This window comes from Marmota monax, unplaced genomic scaffold (genome assembly GCF_021218885.2).
Source record: "Marmota monax isolate L192 unplaced genomic scaffold, Marmota_monax_Labrador192_F-V1.1 WCK01_AAM20220418_F8-fsc00012, whole genome shotgun sequence".
Taxonomy (NCBI): Eukaryota; Metazoa; Chordata; class Mammalia; order Rodentia; family Sciuridae; genus Marmota; species Marmota monax.
Window position 1 is genome coordinate 30,948,493 of NW_026695227.1, and position 19,993 is coordinate 30,968,485.

A 19,993-nucleotide genomic window follows, 5' to 3' on the forward strand; every position below is an offset into this window, starting at 1 on the left:
CCCTCCTTCATCATCCCCTTCTGTGCCTCCTGGCCCACACCCTTAGGAAAGTTGACTCTACTGACATCTGCATTCTGTGAATGAAGTTTTAAGTGGGAATGGAGGAAAGAGCTCAATTTCACAACTGGGTTTGTGGTGGGGTGCAGAACAGGCTCAACCCATTTGGAGGCAGAGAGGACAGGAGAGCAAAAGCTACTATAAATGTATAAGAATCTCTGAAGCAGGCCTTGGACTTGGGATCTGAGTGATCTTGCTCTGTCTAAACGGGCACTGGGAACCTAACCACAGTTGCCCCTGTGCCCATAGCCCTTAGGCGAGACCTCTGTGGCAGCACAAGTCAGGTGGGTCCTGGGGTGAAAAACCTCCTAGGAAGTTCCAGCTCAGCACCCTGGGACTCCTCCTTATCTGCCTGCCCCCTCCTCTCAGGTGAGCTCAGAGTGGAGCAGGCACGTGAGCACCACCCCTCATTCCACCCTGGCACTTTCCACACACCCAGCCTGCACCTCCACCTGCAGGCTCCCTGCCAGTCTGACCAGCTCAGTCCTTGGGACAGCAGCGTGGTGGAGGAGTGCAGTGGGGTGCTGAAGTCTCAGAGAGTGAGACAGCTAGAGTCACACAGAGACAAGAGACCAGGGGAGACAGAAGAGAACAGAGACAAGAGGAATAGAAGAGAAGCCCCTCGAGAAAAAGAGGTGACACCAAGGCACAAGACATCAGAGCATGGAACCAGGGGTGTGCAACAGGGCTAACATGCTGGTGTGTAGGCTTTGGAAGGCTGTTAGTCGAGCACTGTTTGCTGAGTTCCTGGCCACCGGGCTGTATGTATTCTTTGGCGTGGGCTCGGTCCTGCAATGGCCCTCTGCACTTCCCTCGGTGCTGCAAATTGCCATCACCTTCAACCTGGCCACAGCCACAGCTGTGCAGGTCACCTGGAAGGCCAGTGGAGCCCATGCTAACCCTGCTGTGACACTGGCCTTCCTTGTGGGCTCCCACATTTCTCTGCCCCGGGCTGTGGCCTATGTAGCTGCCCAGCTGGCAGGGGCTACTGTGGGGGCTGCTCTGCTGTATGGGGTCACTCCAGGGGACATCCGAGGGACCCTTGGAATCAACATGGTAGGTGCAAGGAGGGGCTTGGGCAGAGGGTACCCACAGAGCCAGAAGGAGAGAGTTGAAACAGTTGGTAAAAGTGAAGGGCTAGACCCAAACAGAAGGAAGGGAGAAGGAAACAATTAGGCCATGTGCTCACACCTGCTCTGAGCTGGGCCCTGGGACCCAGAGAAATCAGACTTTGGTCTTCATCTAGGCAAAATGGGATTGTGGTATGAGGAACAGAAGGAGAAGGGAGAAGCCACACAAAGGGGGACCAGACGTCTAAGGGTAGATGTAGCCAAGGGAGAACTGAGGCTGTGGGTAGAACAAGCAGCCCCTGTACACGTTCTTTTTCCTCCTTAAGCTCCACCCTGTGTCTTTTGCTCTTCCATTTTCCCCAAGTTCCTCCCTGTCCAACACCCTGAAGCCTGCCTCACTTCCCACACCCCATTCTCCCAATCACTTTTGTTCCACCTGCTTCCTCAAATTCTCCTTCTACTCCTACCCACTGGTCTACTCCCATTCTGCTCTACAACATGCATCCCCAGCATCTCAAGCCTTCCCTTTCCTCCCAGTCCTGAATGCCTGTGCTCCCTCCTAAACCATTGGCCCCAACCAACTGGTGGGGTGCGAGAGATGCCACTCACCTCTGCATGAAGCAAGTATCCAGGGATTCTATGATCCCACTGCACAGATCTCCTTAGCTCCTAGAGCTGGGTGCGTGAGGTGTCACCCCCTACAACTGAGGAGGAGACAAGCCCAGAGGGGTTCACTGTCCTGTGGGCAGAGCCCAGGTGCACTCAGTGTAATCCCCTCTGCCAAGGTCCATAACAGCTCCTCAACTGGCCAAGCGGTGACAGTGGAGGTGATTCTGACCCTGCAGCTGGTGCTCTGTATCTTTGCTTCCATGGACAACCGTCAGGCGTTGGGCTCCCCGGCTGCCATGATTGGGACCTCTGTGGCATTGGGCCACCTCATTGGGGTAAGGGACAAAGAGGATATCATATGCATGCACACATTGAGTCCTTCTTTGGGGAAGTTACAGGGCCCTGAAGGCCAGGAAGTCTCTCCCCTGGAGCCTTCATGTCTTGGAACCAAGGCAATGTCTGGTATTACAAGTTGATGATATAGCCCAGAAAAATTAGGCTGGGGGTGGGGTCTCTGAGCCAGGGCAGAGGGAACTGTCCTTTCCCAAGCTGCCTCAAGCCCCCTCACACCCTGACTGAGCACTTGCTGCTCCCCAGGTCTACTTCACTGGCTGCTCCATGAACCCAGCCCGTTCATTTGGTCCTGCTGTCATCATTGGGAAGTTCACAGTCCACTGGGTGAGACCTTCTGCTGGGACCCATGGGGAAGGGAGAGAAGGCCTGAGCAGAGGCCATAGAGATGATAGGACCCCAGAGTGAGATAAGGGCCCCCCATCAGGTCATTTAGAGTAGGTGTGAAGGTTTCCCTAAACTTGGAAGGCCAGGGTGAGTATTTGGTTTGTACTTCGTCTCTTTCCAGATCCAACAGCCTGAAGCACCTAGTGAACTAGCGAGAAATGGACCAGAGCAGGAGCTGCAGTCTTGGCCCATGCTTTATGTTCTGACTGTTTCCTTCTTTACTTTCTCCAGCTGGACCAATTTTCAAACTTGAATAAAGAAAAAGACAAACAGAAATAGACACACCAGCAGAGACAGAAACAGCAATAGCCAGAACTTGGCTAAAACGGGGGAGTGAGAGGAAAGAGGCAGGAGTGGATGAGGAGATTGGTCACCACCCCTAACCATGGCTGCATAGCCTGGGCCTGTCTCCTTGAAAGCAAGATTCCTTCAACTCATGGGCTCAGGAGGCAGGATTTGTGGTTCTCAATTTACTCTCGTAGGCAGAGTTCTGGTAGGCCAAATCAGCACTAGAAAAGTAGGCGAGGTCTGAAAGCTACCCTATGATCCTGATAGCTCACAGATGGGTACGCACTTTTGTCTCCTCAGATCTTCTGGGTGGGACCCCTGACAGGGGCTGTTCTGGCTTCACTGATCTACAACTTTATCCTGTTCCCTGACACCAAGACCCTGGCTGAGCGACTGGCCATCCTCATGGGCACCACAGAAGTGGAGAAAGTAGGGGTGGAACCCCAGAAGAAAGAATCCCGGGCCAGTTCAGGAGATGCTGAAGTGAGTATGAGACAGGCCTTGGCCCCTCAGGCTTCAGAAAGGAGCCCTGCAGTAGGGCAGCTTGTCTCCTATACCTTGACATGAGGCTTTCCTGGTGGGTAGATTGTAAGGGGGGGTCAGGAGGTTTGGTCTCTTCCTAACAGGGTAAACCAGGGATGGGGGGGGGGGTGCCAATCACTACCTCTGGCATTACATTTCTTTCTTTCTTTCTTTTCAAGATGGGATCTAACTATGCTGCCCAGGCTGGCCTTGAACTCGCAATCCTCCCATCTCAGCCTCCCGAGTAGCTGGGATTACTGGTGTGCATCACCATGCCTGGCCACCACATTTATAGACAGAATCTGGGAGCAGATCTTTCCAATTCCCTCCCCTAGGCCTTCTCCATCTCTTAATGGGACAGAGCAGTGGGAGGGAGAGGACTTTATGAAAGCCTCCCCTTCTCTTACCCAGCTGGACCTCAGTGGCACTCCTGAGTCTCCATATTCCTATCTTAAGGAAGAAGAACTGGAGATCAGACAGCCCTTCTGTCCAGACTCTCACCAGGGGACCTCAGGGAGCCTTTGGGGAGGAGGGGATAGGCTTCTAGGAAGAACTGGGCCCTTGAGAAAGCCTCTGAGCTCCTCAAAGGAATTTCTCTGTCACTATGTGTGGTTTGGAGGCTATGATTCCCCTATGTCTGACTGGGGGCTTGCTGAAGACAGAGATTACCCTGGAAGGTCCCCAGCCTTGGGAAGAGTTGTCATATTGAGGAATCTTTCCTCTGGCTGGCAAAGGGACAGGATATAAGAAGGGAGCTCTAGGCCAGACCAACCTGACTCAGACCATGATCTCCCTAGGAGTTTGCCTAACCTTCCACTCCTCAGCCCATCACAGGACCCATCCTGACAGGAGAAGCCCTCATTCCTGCCCTCAGTTCATGACCTGGGCCAAAAGAAGCCTCATTCTCAGTATCCAGGATCCCTAAAAAAGCTGTTGAATAAGTCCTAGGGACTGTGGAAACAGGAATCACTCAGAACCAAAAACTCAAGGTTCAGTACCTCTGAAAGACTATTGGAGGCTGAACTGGTTTGCCAAAGTTTAAAGGTTGTTAAAAATTTACTAAGCCCATAACTTGGGGTACAATCTGGCTTTCAGATTCTCCAGCTATAAAATGGGCACAAGTCCTCCCCATGGTCTGCTATGAAAATAAGAGGTTAGAAAATGCTTTTGGAAGTTAAAATGCTAGAAAAACAATCCCAATAAATGATGATTATTATTGCTTTACTGTAATTACTGGGTTTGAACACAATTGCTGTTGGTAATCAGAGGGAGGAGGGAAGAAGGGAGAGGGAGATGATTAAGAGGGAGGAAAGAGCAGATTTTGCTTCTCTTTCATTGGCTCTACTTATCAGGGCCCTGCCTCCTCTCTTGGGCCTGCTGACCTGGAAACTTTGTGGGTGTAGGGGACTAGGGGAGGAACTCTGAATGAAGACACAAGCCAATAAATGTCAGTTCTTCTCATCTCTATGGCGCCCATCACCATGGTACCCCGAGATGTAGCAACCAAATCCATAAAAAATGTCTTTTTCCATGATGTTTCTCGAGGGGCTGGGGATGGGCTAAATTCTTCTGAACCTGTCTATGACCTGTGCAATAACAGAGTCCCTGAGGCCTGTAGCCCCAGAAGCCTTGCTCAGTGTTCTGTACGATTTTCAGTGCACAGTACTGTTTTCATCACTCCCAGCTGGTTCCACTCATCTATCCTCATGGTCTCTCACAGCCCAGGGCTTCCTGTGCCCTTTTATGAGCAGGGACAGCCGTGTATCTATGTGTGTATGCATATGTGTGTGTGTGTGTGTGTGTGTGTACAGAGGATGTTATTGACCTGCTAAAGGTCACCTGGCTCAGTTGCATAGACCCCTAAGGTCTCCCTAGCTCCCAGCTTAGAATTTTCCAAAATAGAGCTCTGGGGGGCTTATACAAACTGCAGCACAGGAAAGAAGGAGGGGAACAAGAGGGTTGAAGGGAGACAGGGAGGGTGTTCTTGCAGTAGGCTCTTAAGCTCCTTGACAAATTACTTCTGTGTCCTGAGAGCCAAGAACACACTGGGTGCTCAATAAAAGTTTGATGAATGAATGACTGAGGCTGGGCAGCTGGGGAAGGAGAGGAGGCAGTAATTGATCAAGAGGAGGAAAATTCAGAGGAGTTACAGCTCCAAATGAGCCAAAATGACAGCATCAGAGAAGCCTCTACTTCTAGGCAGGAGTTGGGAAAAGGCACATAGCCAAGGGTTTGAGACCCACCATGGTCTCAATGGTGGAGACCCACCATTCCAGTCTTCCCTCCCTGTCCCAGAACTTACAGGCCCAAAAGGTAAGAATGGTTGCCTGAAGGGAAAATTGGGGGCTGCTTTCACTGATAGTTCCTGAGCACTGTTTTCTGTCAGGATAGTCTAGAGCAGAAGATAAGTAAGCTTCCTGAGAAGTGAGGAATTAGGTTAGAAACTGAAGAGCATTGAAGGTTAGATGCAGAAGTAACCAAAGGTTAGCTTCTCCTTCTCAGGAGTTCTTTAATAGGGCAGCAGGCCATCTGTTTGGATGAGGGAAGGGCTGGCCTCTAAGATTCCAGCTGGGGAAGCAGGCTTCACCACCACAGCCGCAGGCCTGGGTCGGAGGTGGGGTCCTGGGGAGAACTGAGACCCAACCTGGAGGCCCTTGGTGTGCTTTGCCTTCCTTCTGCTTGTGGGGGAAGCTTTTAATTAATGGTGTGTAATCTGATCTGGCCCTTCTCCCTGCTGAGCGCTGCCTTCAATCAGTGGAGCCATCTGCAATTGCAATTCATAATTCTCCCGAAAGGGAGGGGGACTCGGGATGGGTGCCTTGGTGATTAATACAATTAGCCTTTTATGTTGATGATTGCCTTAGCAGGAGCAGATGATGTTAACTCACAGCTTAGGTGGTCGCTTCCGTTGGCTGGCAGGAAGCCCCTGGCTGCTGCAGCCCCCACTGTTGGTCTTTAACCTGCTACCTCCAGGTATAAAGGTGACAGGCCTAATGTGGGACCAAACTGCAAGGGGGAAAAGCCCAGGAAAGGGCCAGGATCTGAGATCCATTTAGTCCCCTAGGCCTGAGGAAAAAGAAGGATCAACACAATGATCCACAGATTTTCAGTTTCCAAATAAAATCACTTTGACCTAAAGGATTCTGTTTACCAAGGTTAAAAGAAAAGGCATCATAGTGTAGAGAGGAGGCTGGAGGAGTTTTAATGCAGGCTCAGGCACTTGCTAGCTGTGACTTGAGTAATTTACATAAGAATTCTGAGCCTCACTTTCCTCATCTGGAAAATGGGTGTACTTAAAAGGCTGTTGGGCCAGGTGCAGTGATAGATGCATGTCTGTAATCCCAGTGGCTTTGGAGGCTGAGGCAGGAGGATAGAGAGTTCAAAGACGGCCTCAGCAACAGTGATATGCTTAGCAACTCAGTGAGACCCTGTCTCTAAATAAAATACAAAATAGGGCTGGGGATGTAGCTCAGTGGTTAAGCACCCCTGAGTTCAATCCCAGGTACCAAAAAAAAAAAAAAAAAAAAGAGCCTGTTGGAAGAGCTATATGAGATGTTTAGCACCATGTCTAACATAGGCAGATCTCAGTCAGGGCTAGCTAATTTTACCATCATCCTCATAGTAGATTCCATTTCAGTTACCATGAGTAAGGCTGTTTCTCTCATGAGGCTCAGGTGAGGTGGAATCCCAGGGGAAAGAGGAGTCAAGAGTCAAACACAATAAAGGTCTTCTCAGAACAGAGAAGTGGAGCACTGGAGTGATCATACTGTGAAAGTTGGTTTGGAGTGGTTTCAAGAAATGAGGGTGAGGGAAGCTAGGTAGGGTAGTAAATAGATGAAAAAAAGCAAGGCTTTGAAGATTTGGAATTTCATTTGAAAAGCTAAGTAAACAAAAAGGAAGCCAGCCACATCATAGCTGAGGCTTGAGGTGTAGCACAGACCAAAATCATCATGATCTATAATGAGGTCAAGTGATGTGGAACAAGTTGATTGGGATTTTGATGGGAGGCTCCACTGGGTCAGGAGAGGGGGATCTCCCCAGTCTCTCTGATCCCACAATACTGTTCCCTGTGACCTGGAGCAGCACTAGGAAGTACAGGCAACAGGCCCAAAGAGAAAAGAGCTTAATATTAACAGAGATTTCTAACCTGCAGCTTATTGTCAGCCCCCGGCAATGTCAGAGGAAGATAGAGAGGAAGAGGTTAAGAGCTAATCAAGATGAAGCATCTGGCCAAGCTGTGGCCACTCTGGGCAGCTGTGGCAGGGGGTCAGCACAGCCAAGACATGTAATCATTTCTCAGGGAGAGAGACACTAAGGCACAGTCACATATTTAGCAAAAACTGGGGAGGCAAGGCATGGATAGTGAAGGGGGTTTACAGGAGTCCTGTGGCACTAATTAATAGGATACAGTTAATGGGTAGAACAAGGGAAAATTAAAAACAATGTTTTAGAGCTCCGATTTAGGTGGACAAAGGGGCAGTGATTGCCAAAGCTGGAGGGGAAGGAGGCCAGAGGCAGGGGGCAGGGACCAGTAAACTCACACCTACCCCCATGGACAGATGAAACAAGGCCCAACCAGCCAGGGCCCAGTCTTCAGTGAGAAAAAAGGCCAGGATAGCAGTCAGCAGTGTCTGATTATGGAGCAACAGGAGGGATGTGCACCCTCTGGCTGGGGATTTCATACTGAATTCCAGCTTTATGTCACGACCTTTGAGGCTCTCGTCCTGCAGCTCCCTCCTTCCTCTGAGCTCCGATACACTTCCTGCCAACATCTACCCTGGCACTGAACACCTTTCTTCATAATTATTTGAAGACCTTCCATTACCTGAACAGGAAGACCTTCTTAAACATATTTTTAATCTAATTCCAATTTTAAGACAACAGGTTTCCTCAATTTAATATCTATCTTGTAAAATAGGCTTCCTTTTTTTGTAGGTCTCCAAATGGTGGCCTTACATGTTCAAGGGAGGAAAGGCCTTCCTGATATTCTGGATTTGGTAAACAATGAACACCTGCCCCCTGCCAAACATAATACTTAACAATTCTAGCCTCTTCTGCTAAAGTACTCTGACCTCCACCAGGATGTACTCCAACAGTGACCCACAATGGCATTTTCCCTCCCCTGTAATGGCTATGAGAGTCATGACTGGTACAGATTGATCCTTTTCTACACATTACTTATCTTTGAACTGAGCCTTAGTTTCTCTGCTTTTCCTATAACAGCTTCCCTCGGGCCTAAGGAAACACCTTGTTTTTTTATTTGTTTTGTGTTACTGGGGACTGAATCCAGGGCCTTGCACCATGCTAAGCATGAGCTCTACCACTAGAACTCCCTGTTTTAATGTCTCTTTGAGCACAGCAAATTAGCAGGTTACCTGTCGTGCACATTTGGTCCAACCAACAGCCAATCTCACATGAACAGCTAACACTTTCAACCCAAATAACAATGATTATAAGAGGACATACCACTATCTTTTGAATGACTAAGAAAGAACACTGTACTATGTTTATAAGAAACCACGGATTTTAAGATATCCCAAGTCTCCGAGATATTATCAATACATTTTTAAAGCACATCTTGTAATCAATGAGTGATCATTTCTCCTTCAAATCTTGGCTCTTGGATTTAGTAAAAAGAGGAATGGAAGACCAAAGTGGAGACTATATTGGAGGGCCTCTTACTCTGCACATCTGTTGCTATACCAGCTTTTAGGTACCCAGACTATGCCTCAGAGTAAATAACTCCTATCCCTCAGTGCCAGGGAGTCTACTGAAGGGAACTCCACTTTTTTCACAGAGGCAACACAAAACACAAACCACACTAATCTGGGACCACAATTTGAGAGATAATAACCTAGCACTCTAACACCATTATCCAACCACTTCCCACCTCACTAGGTTATCTTCCTCAGAGCTATGTCATGAGAAGATGCAGAGATTAGTCGGGCTAAGACAGCTCCGTTAAGCTGCCGACTGCAGGCGGTTCCCGTTAAAGCAAAGCAGCTGGAAAGGGCTTAGCCCTTTAATGCCAGCAGCTGTATTTCCACAGTGTGACTGCTCTGCCCAGGGGCTGGACGCTGTCCAGAAGCATCAGGCGTTTAGCCCCAGTCAATGTACATTAACCCAGGAGGAGAGAGCAGCCAGCTAGCTCCCTGGGAGGAGGGGCACCTCGGCCCCTAAGCTTTGCTTTCCAATAAGGAAGAAAAATCCTAGCCCTGTTGTTGTCTCTCTTGCTACTAAAATCTGGAAAGACTGTATCATCTCATAGGCAGAGCTTTCTCTGTGGTAGGAGCAACCCCATTTTAAAAGCTCACCTCAGGACAGAAGTCACTTGTTAGTTTTGACAACAAAAAGACTTTAGGCCATTAACCACACAGACTCATTCTCTTTTTTAAGCTGATTTCCCCCCCTCTGAGATCTGACGTATTCTTCTGATCCCAGGTATGCACATGTGTGGACAAAACAGACTGATACCTCTTCTTGGAGAGCACTGGGCCCTAGGGTTGATGAGGGAGAAAGCTAAACAGCCCTCAGAAAGACCTGGCACAGAGTAGGTTGCTGAAGAGAGATCACTAGAAGACTTCTTACTCAAAGCCAGATGGTGAACATGAGACAGGGTGAGAGCTAATGCCACTCAGGGGGAAGCCAATAAGCTAATCTGCTGACATGTTCCTTGAAGCAAGCTGATGACTTGGCTCAGAGACTTGTCTGTCCCTGGCTTTGAGCTTCAGAGCCCACAGGCCACTCATGGGTGGCCTGAGAATAGACAGCCACTAGGAACAACCTCAAGTACTCATATCTTTCACACAGCAAATAGTGCAGAACACCAAGTCCAGGTCCTCCATTCTGCCAAGCAGTAACCCCACTTGAAAATTCCGTCCCAAATTCTCTCCCCAGCAGCCTGGGCCTCCCTGCTCTTCCTGGGCCATCTGTTGAGAGTACATAACCATATCTACATATAGCCCTCTCAGTGGAATCTTAGCCCTAGTTTGTGTGTGACATACAAAAGTTCTTATAATAATGGGGAGAACTCCCTAAATGATCATCTGCTAGTTTTGCTCATTTTATATTTGATCACTTTGCAAACACACACCCTTCCTTGAATGGGATACAGATAACACTGGGCCTAAGCAAAGGTCATTAATAGCATTTAATACCCAATATCATATTAACAGGCTCCACACCAGTGCTGACCTCTAGAATAAGAGCTGGAACACCGAGGTTCTAACCCCAGGTAAATTATACATTAGTTTGTGGGAATCTGGGCCAAATCACCTCTGAATTTCCCAATTGGGAAAATACTACCTGTCCTGCCTTCCTCACATAGGTGTGGTGACATCAAGTAGGTGATAGATGATAGCCTCTGAATATGATAAATCACCATATTAAATTTCCTAGAGATTTTATGGAGAAATCAGTTCTTAATTCCATCTTCAGTGATGACCAGAGATCGTAACTGGCAAGTGCTTTATTAGAAGTCTAAATATCCATTTATATGTGTCTGAGCCTAGCACACAGATGGTACCCAACTGTGTGAGATATGAGGATACTGCTGTATAAAAAACAATGAAGCTAAATGAAGCCTGGCAAGAGTTACAGAGGGAGAGGCAGATAAAAAGAAAAATTCCTGCCTCCAACTGAGTCCCTGAAAAGTGGCCTCCTTCACCATCCCACATGACTTGTTAGAGGACAAAGCTCTCACACTACAAGGTTATTCCTGGTGACGTCAAGCTGTCTTCCACCTGACTTCATGAATAGAAACCATCAACAAATACAGTTGTGAGAACGAATGTCTAATAAATTACACAAGTTAGGAACCTCCTGGCCTAGTGCCTTCACTTATTTACAAAATATACCAGTTAAAGGAAGCATAGTTTTAAAAAATTACTAATTTCTTAAGTGGCCATTCTCCAAGCCCTGTTTACCCTAAAAGCACAATGCTAACATGCCCAAACTCTGCAGGCTTAAAAGTTTTTGTAGCACTGCCTGAAATTTGAGTCGTCACCAAGACCGTATTAAAACATATTGATCTAAAACCTATGGTGACCTGTGCCAACTTGAACAATGAACACTATGCTACCCTCACTCCTCAAACCTGGACTTCCACAATAGCTTTCCCTGCTCATGTTCCAAGACTTAGTTAAAAGTAATGCATAATTAGGAAAACCAAGTCCAGGTCCTCCATACCAGGTATAGTAATGTGGCTCCCAAATGTTTTTCCAATAGGAAGTCATACACTGTGTGTGTGTGTGTATGTGTGTGTGTATACATATGTATATATACACATATATAATAATGTGTGTGGATATGTATATATGTATAGATATGGTATTTCCCCACCCCATCTGCGTTTCACAAATTTTTCAGTTTTCTGAAATCAAATGCTGTCCAAAATATCAAGTGAAAATTCTAGAAATAAACAATTCCTAAATTTTAAATTGTGAACCATTCTGAGTAAACATGATAAAATATTGTGCCATTCTGCTCTGTCCTACCTGGATATGAATCATTGCTTTGTCTAGTATATTCACATCATATACAGCACTTGCCTGTTAATGTTACTTATTTATCAGATCAACTCATGGTATCACAATGCCTCTATTAAGTAACCCATTAGACTTAATAATGGCCACAAAATACAAGAGTTGTGAAGCTGGCAATCTGGACATGCTAAAGAGGAGCCATAAAATGTTCCCTTTACATGAAAAAGTGAAAGTTCTTTACTTTAAAAAAAAAAAAATCATGCTAGGTTGCTAAGAATAAATCTGTGAAATTGTGAAGGAAAAAATAAATTTGTATTAGTTTTGTTGTTATTATATTCCCAAACCACGAAAGTGTGTAGTAAGTACTTAGTAAAGGAGAATGCTGGCTCAAATGTAAGAACCTGGCTTTGATGCCCAGTACTGAAACAAACAAAAAATACGGAGAATGCATTCAATTTATGGGTAGAAGACATGAACAGAAAATGATCCAAACGAAGACTGCTGCACCAGAGAGCATTAGGCCTATTGAATACTGCAGCACGAGATACACCCAAACTAATGACATCCAGCCATTTACTAAGTGATGCAACTAAATGATGGTCACATAGACTCAGGAATAGATTTGGACTGAAAAAATATTTTAAAAAATTTCTGGAAGGCTGAGGATATAGTTCAGTGGTAGAACGCTTGGCTAGCAGGCACGAGGCCCTGGGTTCAATCCCCAGTACCACCAGAAAAAAAAAAAAAAAGTTACTGCAGAGGCTGTGTCTGCCAAAGAAGCTGCTGCTGCCACATTTCTAGAAGAACTCAAATTGATTTAAGGAGTAAGGCCACCACAGCAAGTCTTCAATTTTGATGAAACTGGGATCTTCTAGGAAAAAAATGCCTAATAGTCTGTATTGATAAAAGTGCAAAAGCAGAATCAGGGTAATAAAATATAGGACACAATATTATGTGACAATGCAACAGACCATATGACAAAGCCAGTAGTGTACAGAATCCACATGCTGACAAACATGAAAACAAAAATTCTATTTGTGTATGTGTGTGTGTGTGTCGGGGGAATCCCAGGGCCTTATGCCAGTATTATCCCTTCTACCCCTGTGAGATTTCATATCTAAAAGCTTCCAGCAACAACCAGCATAAGCAGGCAAGTGCTCTACCACTGATCTATATTCTCAGTCTCAAAAATTCTATTTTGAGAGAGACTACATTCACATAGGTTTGAAATATTGTTTTATTAATTTGTCTTAGTTTTAATCTTTCAATGTGCCTAATTTATAAATTAAAATTTATCATAGGCATATACATATAGGAAAAAGCATGTGTGTGTGGTGTTGGGGCTGTGGTATGATCCACGGTTTCAGGTACCACTGGGGGGTCTCATCCCCTGAGAATAATGGGGACACCTGTACATGTGTCATCTATCTGTCAGAGGTAGTCAGGGAGACCCACCATAAGAAAACAAAAACAGCAAGCCATTCCTTGCTCCCTGCACTCACTCAGCAATCCATGTCATTTTGTGTCACTCACTAATTCAGGCATGAATTTAAAAATGCAAGACCCCTTTCACTGCCACAGGTTCACTTCATAGCCAAAAATGACTGATTTCTCTGATTCAAACTCAAAAAGCCTTCTTGCCTTCTGTCTCTACAAGTAACAAATTCACTTTCTTAAGGAAAGAAAAATCATTAAATACCCAGTAATAAATGCAAATTGTTGCTGCTGAATCAAACCATGTATGTAATGCTTGCCCGGTTAAATAAACATCAAACTTGGGAGTCTTACAAATTGAAAAGGATGGAGGTAAATGCTGTTATTTAAAAAGATTCCCATTCTTAGAAAGTGAAATAAGAGTAAGAAGCAGCATCAGAAAGCACTAAGACCAAGAGATGGGGCAACAGCCACCCCAAACACTTGGACTCCTTTCCACAGATCTCACCTCGAGAAAACATAATTATGAAAACCCTCAAAAGTCAAGTTGTTCCACATGAAGTCCTATTAAAGTTCAAAGTGGAGATTATATATATATTTCCCTTTGCTAATACCAGAATTGTATTCATGGTTAAGGTCTCTTGGCCTAGGCCAAAAACTGAGCAACTAGCTGCCAATGTTTGACACATAGGACCATTTCCTTTTTCGTTAATGGGCCATCAACTCCTGCATAGGGTAGTCTTGCCTTCACTAATGTTACAGAATCCATTTACTTCCTCTACATTAGTGACTTCAAATGCACCTTGGGGAGATACTGCAGAATAGCAAATATGGAGCCAGGCCAACTTGATGCTTGCAAAGACATAAGAAAAGAGGTAGCATCTAGAAAAAGTTAAAAAAAAAAAAAAAAAAAAAGCCTAGCAGGCATGTGTGTGGAGGGGAGTATGGGGAGATGGGACCCATCCTCTGTCAATTTGCTGAGGCAGACGGGCCCTGCTGTGAGAGCTGCCCCCTCCTGGGAAAAAAGCCAGTAGGTTGCCTCCTCTCTCCACGGTTACATATTAAGCCTGCAACTGTTTACGTTCAATCTCAGATACATTCTGTTCACCAGCTTCAGAGTTCCAAGTGCAGGTGCCCTCAGTTAATCATCCCAGCTCACTCCAGAGTCATTTCCAGCAGTGAAGGATGTTCCAGGCAGCCAGGCAGCCAGCCAGAGGCAATTTTTTTTTTTTTAATTTGCACCATTCTGGTCCCTAGAGACAGGTTTTAAAAGTTTGTTTTTTGTTTAAAGTACTTTCTTCAAATATAAGGATAAAAGTCATAGGACAAATATAGAACTTTGAATTGGACAAAGAAAGACTGAATGAGAAATAAACAAACTTCTGGAGGTGGTCAGGTGGGGTGGGTCCAGAGAGTGACAAATAGACAGAACAACAGGTTCAACATACCTTGAGGAAAGATAATATTGAAAAGGCATTGAAGGTTAACATCTGGGACAAGAAAACCAACCTCAAGTTTCTTTTGAAAAAGCTATTTACTTTTTTCCAAATATGTCTTACAGACAAGGGGTAATGAGTCAAAAACATTCTATAGATGAAAATTTTTTATAGATGTTGGGAATAATTATAATAGAAGTAAAAGCTCACATTTATTTAGATGTGGCTATATTCCATGGGAAAAATTTTAGCATCCAAAGTGCAAAGACAAAAATGACTGTTTTTTCTTGCCACATGAAATATTGACAGTCTTCCCTACAGCCTCATCTTATTTGTTAGCTGCGATGACAAACAGCATACTAACCTTTAGAAATAGGAATCTACTGGACAAAAGGTGGGAGGGTGAGGCATCAGAATGAATTCAACTTTAAAACAACAAACTGGCTATGACCCCAATAAAACCCAAAGTCCAGCAAGTCGCCCATCAGAGATAAAAAGAAGTATCACATTCACAAGGTTGTGTCACTTCTCAAGACCTTAAGAACTAATCAATCCAAATTAAAGCTATGCATACTCCCATGACTAGTTCTGTCCTCAACCTATCCTATTTATGAAGGTTCCATGCTATAGTTTAATTCATAATGGGAAAAGGGAAATTGCAGGTTCTGAGAAGGAACCATCCTAAATTCTCTGACTAATCTTTTCTTTACCCTGTCCCGTCACTTCCTACCCATACCAAAGAGGCAGGGTTTCTGTCATTGTCTCATGGAGATGAGTTAAATAACACTAGAGAAAAGTCATTCCAGGAGCAGCATTTGGCTTCAAGCCAAAGGGATGCCTCCTGACCCCAAAAGAACCACAATTCCATATTTCTCCTTCAACCCCTATAGGGATCTCCCATCTGAAAGCTCCCAACAACAACCAGCACAAGGGGCTGATAAAATGTTACTGGAGGAGAAGAAGGAGATATATATATATATATATATAGTTTTAATAAAACCCTCATGCACAATTAAACTTGATTAAAAGCCTGGAGAATGCTAAAAGTAGTACAGGAAGCTGCAGAGCAGAGAGTACAGGTGTGCCCTTTCCTGCAGTTGGTAAATGCTGGGAAGTAACAGGCAGACGTGACTTCACTTGAGCATTGGAGAAGCAAAAAAGTTGCCTTGTCGTCCTAGGTTGGTGGCAGACTTGCTTTTGCTCCCAAATCTACACATAGACACACATATTAAAAAAAAAGAGAGAGAGTGAAAGAAAGAAAAAAGTATTCTATATAAAACAATGAACAACCAACCATAATGTTATATAATCAACTAAAAATAGGAAACCCTAGACAACTATTTTGTTAGCTACTCTTAGTCACCTGAAATGAGAGGGGAATTAATTAATAATCTTTAGACCCTTCTCTTAAGAAGGTAGTCCTATAGCTCTAATTTTACTTTTAAAATATAGTTGCTAGCTTAAGATCTGATTTGATTTTTCTTTCAATATATTTGATATACCAGAAGAGAAGTCTAAAGAAGGAGTCATCTCTAATTTATTAAGAAGGCCAATTCTGCATACCTGGGAGTGTTCTTGGTGAGGGTAGAGCGGACTCTTTGGGATAGGGAGCTGGATGAAGGAGTCTTGAGAAGCTGGTGCTCAGGAGTAGTCACGGGCCCCAGTAAGCTCACTTCAAAAGAAGAATTCAGACATATTTTTAAAAGAGAAAAAAGAAAGCACCCTTAAAGATGGCCAGTTTTAAGCTGACTGCCTTCTGAAGCACTTAAGAGCTAAGGTTAGGCACCAAGCAAAGTACCACATCATTTTTGTCATAATTTTTTGTAACACATAGGTATATCTTTTGAACTATGAAGGCAACTATTCAATAAATAGCTGGCATTCACTGCCTGAGTTAGATCATTCTCAAACTCCAAACTTCACACAAACACCTGGATATTTGGTTTTTACTTATACTAGAAGAAATAATATGCTTTCTTAAAAAGAAACTTGCAATAATGAAAAAAAAAAAACAGATATCTAATGCCAGTGGGGTTGGAATGAAATCACCCTATTCATATAAAACTGTTGACAGCAATATAAACTGATAAAAGCCTTAAAAAAAATCAAGTTTTAGGGGCTGGGGTTGTGGCTCCATGTAGAGCACTTGACTTGCCTGGCATGTGTGAGGCATTGGGTTCGACCCTCTGCACCACATAAAAATAAATAAAAAGGTATTGTGTCCATCTAAAACTAAAAAAGAAAGAAAGAAATCAAGTTGGGAGATAGGCATGATGGCACATGCCTATTAACCCAGCAACTCAGGAGACTAAGGCAGGAGGATCACAAGTTCAAAGCCAGCCTCAGTCATTTATCGAGGCCCTGAGCAACTCAGTGAGACCCTGTCTCTAATAAAACAAAAAAGGGCTGAGGATGTGACTTGGTGGTTAAGCACCCCTGGGTTCAATCCCCGTTACCAAAAAAGAAAGAAATCAAGTTGGTAAAACATCAAAAAACATAAAAAATGTTATCAAACCTTTTAATTCAGTAACCCCCACTTATGGGAATTTATCATTAGGGTATATGTATATGTTGGCTGCAGTATTATTTGTAACCATGAAAAATAATGTCACTATCTACCACAATGTGTGAGTTGCTGGCCTCAGCAGCTTAGTGAGATTTTTTTTAAAAAATATTTTTTAGTTATAGGTAGACACTGTGTGTGTGTGTGTGTGTGTGTATTTTTTTTAATGTGTTACTGAGGATCAAACCCAGTGCCTCACACATGCTAGGCAAGCGCTCTACCTCTGAGCCACAACCCCAGCCCCTTGTGAGACTCTTTTTTAAAAATTAAAAAGGGCTGGGAATATGGCTGAGTGGTAAACCACTGCTGAGTTAAATCTTTAGTACCAAAAAAACGATAAATAAATAAAAGTACACAACTCACAATATGCTCACAAAATTATCACAATATGCTATGTGATATAGGAACAAATTGTCTCTAAGCTATTATTATATCTACATTAAAAATATATATTCAAGGGCTGGGGATGTGGCTCAAGCGGTAGCGCGCTCGCCTGGCATGCGTGCGGCCCGGGTTCGATACTCAGCACCACATGCCAACAAAGATGTTGTGTCCGCCGAGAACTAAAAATAAATAAATTAAAAAAAAAAAAAAAAAAAAAAAAATATATATATATATTCAAGGGCTGGGGATGTGGCTCAAGAGGTAACGCGCTCGCCTGGGATGCACGGGACGCTGGGTTCGATCCTCAGCACCACATAAAAATAAAATAAAGATGTTGTGGGGCTGGGGATGTGGCTCAAGCGGTAGTGCGCTCGCCTGGCATGCGTGCAGCCCGGGTTCGATCCTCAGCACCACATACAAACAAAGATGTTTGGTGCGCCGAAAACTAAAAAATAAATAAATATTAAAATTCTCTCTCTCTTTCTCTCTCTCTTTAAAAAAAAAAAAAAAAAGCTTAGGACAAAAAAAAAAAGCAGAATACCTCGATTCTTGGAATACTAGGATACCAGCTATGGCCCCCTTCCCCCTCCTGAGAGAAATCTATGTTACCCCCTTTAAAAAAAAAAAAAAAGATGTTGTGTCCACCGAAAACTGAAAAAAATATAAAATTAATTAATTAATTAAAAAAATATATATATATATATTCAAGAGCTGGGGTTGTGGCTCAGCTGTAGAGTGCTCGCCTTGCACGTGCAAGACCCTGGGTTCGATCCTCAGCACCACATACAAAAATAAACAAGTGAAATAAAGATGTTGTGTCCAACTACAACTAAAAAATTTTTTAAAAAAATTATATATATATATATTTTCAAGCCAGGCACAGTGGTGCACGCCTGTAATCCCACTGGCTTGGAAGGCTGAGGCAGGAGGATCGCAAGTTCAAAGCCAGCCTCGGCAATGTAGCAAGGTATTAACTCAGGGTACTCTGTCTCTAGATAAAATATTAAAAAAGGGTTGGAGATGTAACTCAGGGGTTAAGCACCCCTGGGTTCAATCCTCGGTTACAGCAAACGAACATACACACACACACACATATATATATATATACACACACATACATATATATGGGGGGAGTACATGGAAAAGTAAAAAAGATGGTACCGGTTTTCCTTTAATGTTAGAATTTTCAATATAAATTTAATTTTTATTGAATAGGAATTTCAGTTATAGTAAAGACAGAGAAGAGAGAACATGACCAAAACTAAAGAGAAGCAAGTTGTTGAAGAAACACAATTTAGGCCTGACCTTTAATATCTGGTGTCTGTGGTGTTGAAAAGGCATTTGAGTTTTCAATAACATGCAGGGGATCAATGTTCTCTTGCTCCACCATCATGAACTGACTCCAGTATTCCAGGGGCAGTGAAAGCAGGCGTTCTACCACCTAGAAGTTACCAAATATGTTTTCAAACTTCCAAAAGCTTAAAGAGCTTACTTGTCATTATCCTCTCATGTATCGTATTGCATAAGTTCATACATTTTATATGAACATACACACATAAACACAAATCTATACATACACCTGTGCCTACCTTGGGTTGACGCTTGATGTCCTGTAACATTGTCACTGGGTCTGGATTGGGCACAGCATGGGCAACAATTGTAGGACCAAAGACTTTAGCCAGATTGGTAACATCCATTTTAGTGTTTGGACTCTGAGCCACTCTAATCAAAATGAGTATTAGGTTAGGTAACTTGCTCATCCACTTAAATGCAGACCAAAATATAAATTCTACAAGAAAACAATTCACCTCTCACACTCCCTAACACCCAACCCACATTATATTCTCCTTGAAAAATTCCCTAATTCCCAGAACAAGTTTCTGCTGTACTAACCTCTGCAAGTGAATCATGAGGAAGGCTAATGTGTCCCTGTTGGCCTGGGGTAGTTCACCAACAGCCTGGTACATGGCAGCTATGCTGTTATCTTCATCTGTGATTTCTATAAATGAAAAGAAAGCACCTAGAGGCCTGGACTTCTTTCCCTTGACAGCGGGCCTCCAGGTTATCGACCACAAAGTCTCATCTATACAGTAAGCTTCTGAAACTTCTGATTAGGTTCATGACTGCATCAGACTCTTCTTTCATTAAAAAGCAGGACACTGGCCAACAGCTCAATATTAGAAGTCAGAGCATTTTAAAAATCACCCTTGCAGTTAGGGAAAGTAGTTGGCAAGCCATGCTAGGAAGACAGACCTAAAACCACAGTGACAATTACCAAGAAGGTACTCATGACTTCATAAGACATATTTAAGGGCCTACTACGTATGTACCAGGTTATCTTCTAAGTGTTAAGGATAAAGCAAAGAAAGTCCTTACTCATGGAAGACCCATTCTAATGGAAGAGTTAGT

The 19,993-nt window shown here is 44.0% G+C and overlaps 2 protein-coding genes across 6 annotated transcripts in view; one reads left to right on the top strand and one right to left on the bottom strand.

The window, feature by feature from the left end:
- The first annotated feature begins 552 nt into the window (after window positions 1–552).
- On the top strand, window positions 553–8,860 carry Aqp6 (aquaporin 6). Of its 3 annotated transcripts, none has more exons than XM_046436352.2 (5): window positions 553–1,113; window positions 1,913–2,071; window positions 2,334–2,414; window positions 3,063–3,245; window positions 8,220–8,860. In XM_046436352.2, the coding sequence occupies exons 1-5, from the start codon at window positions 721–723 to the stop codon at window positions 8,283–8,285; spliced, it is 882 nt and encodes a 293-aa protein (XP_046292308.1). In that variant the 5' UTR covers window positions 553–720; the 3' UTR covers window positions 8,286–8,860. The 3 variants fall into 3 exon arrangements, with proteins under 3 accessions (XP_046292308.1, XP_046292307.1, XP_046292309.1); XM_046436351.2 differs by lacking the exon at window positions 8,220–8,860 and adding an exon at window positions 3,464–4,514; XM_046436353.2 differs by lacking the exons at window positions 2,334–2,414; window positions 8,220–8,860 and adding an exon at window positions 3,464–4,514.
- A 5,856-nt stretch (window positions 8,861–14,716) lies between these two features.
- Racgap1 (Rac GTPase activating protein 1) overlaps window positions 14,717–19,993 on the bottom strand; it is a 31,043-nt gene continuing 25,766 nt past the window's right edge. For all 3 annotated transcript variants that reach the window (XM_046436324.2, XM_046436323.2, XM_046436322.2), the window contains 5 exons: window positions 19,478–19,583; window positions 19,174–19,306; window positions 18,890–19,025; window positions 16,201–16,309; window positions 14,717–15,846 (listed from right to left, as the gene is read on the bottom strand). In XM_046436324.2, the coding sequence (XP_046292280.1) occupies window positions 15,771–15,846; window positions 16,201–16,309; window positions 18,890–19,025; window positions 19,174–19,306; window positions 19,478–19,583 (560 nt within the window). In that variant the 3' untranslated portion in view covers window positions 14,717–15,770. The remainder of the gene's footprint in view (window positions 15,847–16,200; window positions 16,310–18,889; window positions 19,026–19,173; window positions 19,307–19,477; window positions 19,584–19,993) is intronic.